This window comes from Brassica napus, chromosome C9 (assembly GCF_020379485.1).
Source record: "Brassica napus cultivar Da-Ae chromosome C9, Da-Ae, whole genome shotgun sequence".
Lineage (NCBI taxonomy): Eukaryota > Viridiplantae > Streptophyta > Magnoliopsida > Brassicales > Brassicaceae > Brassica > Brassica napus.
Window position 1 is genome coordinate 25,334,898 of NC_063452.1, and position 3,207 is coordinate 25,338,104.

Sequence of the window (3,207 nt, forward strand, 5' to 3'; positions counted from 1 at the left end):
GTAATATCACATGAAAAGAAAAGCCCTAACACTATTTTGTATAATTTGTTTTTTTTTTTTAACTTTTAATCGCCGGAAAACGCCCTCCGTCTCCCGTGCCCCGGCGGCGCATAAACTCTGTAAAACCCCAAAGTTTGGCTCTTTTTAGTTGTCTCTTTCCCTCCCCAATCTGATGGAGACCCAAACCAGTGGCTGCGATAACATCGTCGGCGATGATACATGGCGAGCGGAAGCAGAGATCGGCGGCAACGAGAGGGCTTTGCAAGCGCTTCGAGAACTCATCATCTTCCCTTTTCGCTACCCTCTCGAAGCAAGAACACTTGGCCTCAAAGTAAAACACATCCACACCTCAACTCAGCTTCTCTGTGTTTCTTGTTCTGTTTATTAATCTATCCTCCTCTGCTTTTCACTCGTCATTGCAGTGGTCTAGAGGGTTACTCCTATACGGCCCTCCTGGTACCGGAAAGGTAAACTCTGTTTCCAAGCTTGAAACTTTTCAGACAAAACTCTGTTGGGTTCATCAAAGTTGTAAACTTTTGTAGCTTACATAAGCTAATTAGAGTATATTGCAACTTTTGTTTTCTTGCAGACAAGTTTGGTCCGTGCTGTTGTCCAGGAATGTGATGCGCATTTGACTGTTTTAAGGTACTTTTCTTTGTAGCTTCTGTATAATATATGGTACGAGTGTTCAAAAAATGGGTCTAGTCAGCAAATCGGATTTGAACTATAATCTATAAGACGCCTAACCACTGTCTAGCCATTTCTTGAACATTGTATGGTATGGTATGGAGGAAATAGGTGAAAGCTAATATGTGCTTTGTCATTGTGTGGCAATGCTCTGTTTCAGCCCTCATTCAGTGCATAGAGCTCATGCTGGAGAAAGCGAGAAAGTCTTAAGGGAAGCTTTTGCTGAGGCTTCTTCCCACGCTGGTTCAGACAAGCCATCTGTGATTTTTATCGATGAAATCGACGTTCTTTGTTCTCGGCGTAGTTCTAGGTATTGTATCACTCATTTATTTGTTAGTTAATCCTATAGTTTTTACGAGATTGAGAATAAATTTGATTCTTCTCTAAAATGTAGAGGAGAGCAAGGTGTTCGTATTGCTTCTCAGCTCTTTACACTCATGGACTCAAACAAACCTTCATCATCTCCGCCAAGAGTTGTTGTTGTAGCATCCACAAATAGGTTGGATGCAATTGATCCAGCGCTAAGAAGGGCGGGGCGGTTTGATACTTTAGTTGAAGTGAGCACACCTAATGAGGAGGATCGCTTAAAAATCCTGCAGGTAATATTGAGTTCTTAAATGGGATTTGCCTATTGGTGCTTAAGTTGGAGGTTTATGTTTGCTATTCTTTTCAGCTGTACACAAAGAAAGTTAGCGTAGATCCTACTCTCGATCTGCAAGACATAGCAACGTCTTGCAACGGTTTTGTTGGAGCAGATTTGGAAGCTTTATGTCGTGAAGCAACCATATCCGCAAGCAAAAGATCCTCAGATTCTCTTATCTTAACATCACAAGACTTCAAGGTTGCAAAATCTGTGGTTGGTCCAAGTATAACAAGAGGGATCACAGTTGAGATCCCTAAAGTGACATGGGACGACGTTGGTGGTCTTAAAGACTTGAAGGTAAAATAGCTTTTACAATGCTGTTGTCTTCCTCTTCCATTGGGACTGATGTGTTTTTTATTGCGGACAGAAAAAGCTCCAGCAAGCTGTTGAATGGCCTATCAAACACTCAGCTGCGTTTACAAAGATGGGGATATCGCCGATGCGGGGAATACTCCTCCATGGTCCTCCAGGTTGCTCAAAGACAACTCTTGCTAAAGCCGCTGCAAATGCTGCTCAAGCTTCCTTCTTTTCCTTGAGCTGTGCGGAGCTGTTCTCTATGTATGTTGGAGAAGGTGAAGCGTTATTGAGGAACACGTTTCAAAGAGCTAGACTTGCTTCTCCTAGTATAATATTCTTTGATGAAGCTGATGTTGTCGCTTGTAAAAGGTTTGTTTTCTCTTATCTCTCTCCTAATTCTTGCTTTTTTGTGTTATTGACTCTTTTACCATGTTTACATCCGTGGTGGGTCGTTGTAGAGGTGATGAGGGGTCAAGCAATAGTTCAACAGTTGGAGAAAGACTTCTGTCTACACTCTTAACCGAAATGGATGGTCTTGAAGAAGCAAAGGTACACAAAAGTTCATAGATTTTGATGCCCTTATTGGTTTACAATGATAGTGATGTGTTTTTGGTTCAGGGGATTCTTGTCCTGGCTGCTACAAACCGCCCCTATGCAGTAGATGCAGCTCTAATGCGACCTGGTCGGTTCGATCTCGTAAGAACATCCCTATTTTTCATTCTAAAATAGAGTTTGGACTAACCTTATTCTTTTTTTATTCTATAATAGAGTAATTCATTTATTTTTTGTTCGCCACTCTATTTTTTGGAATACAATCTAACTCCATTATAGAATTATTTTGAAAAGACAAGAATAATCCATTGGATGGTCTAAGTCCTCACATTGGTTCACTTTGATCAGTAAAACGGATTGTTAACCTTCTCTTTGAAATGTTTTTTTTTTGTGTGTGTTTAGGTGCTGTATGTCCCACCGCCTGATGTAGAAGCTCGGTTAGAGATACTGCAAGTGCATACACGCAACATGAGACTAGGAGACGATGTTGACCTCAGAAAAATGGCTGAGGAGACGGAACTTTTTACTGGTGCAGAGCTGGAGGGTCTATGCAGAGAAAGTGGAACAGTGTCGCTTAGGGAAAACATTGCAGCGAGCGGTGTCTTCAACCGCCATTTCCAAACCGCGAAGAAGTCGCTTAAACCTGCGTTGACGGTTGAAGAAGTTGAGACTTATGCATCATTCAGGAAGTCAAAGAGTTCGGATTCAAGAACGGTTCGGGTTGAGAAAAAGAAAGTGAATCACTCCAATGTTCTGGGGTTAGGGTTGTCATGGAAGGTTGGTGTATTGAGCTTAATGTTGGTTGCTGCTGGAAACTTTTACTTGAAGCAGACTAAACATGGTGAACTAGCTGCTGCTACATGAATCTTCTAAAAGCCTTCTCTTTTTTTTTATTCTCAATATAGTATCTTTTTGTTTCTAAGTTCACATATTTTTTCTCAACAGTGCAGAAAAAATAAAGTTCAGATTTTTAAATGTATAAAAACGGCAAAGAATAATCAACATTATAATGAGCCAGTTTCAAAGCT

At 41.0% G+C, this 3,207-nt stretch overlaps 1 protein-coding gene across 1 annotated transcript; it reads left to right on the forward strand.

Annotated features, from left to right (window-relative positions):
• On the forward strand, positions 1-3,207 carry LOC111213694 (cell division control protein 48 homolog B). Its single transcript, XM_048768565.1, has 10 exons — positions 1-331; positions 423-467; positions 590-645; positions 848-997; positions 1,082-1,286; positions 1,361-1,627; positions 1,698-1,996; positions 2,086-2,176; positions 2,246-2,323; positions 2,582-3,207. The coding sequence occupies exons 1-10, from the start codon at positions 173-175 to the stop codon at positions 3,041-3,043; spliced, it is 1,812 nt and encodes a 603-aa protein (XP_048624522.1). The 5' UTR covers positions 1-172; the 3' UTR covers positions 3,044-3,207.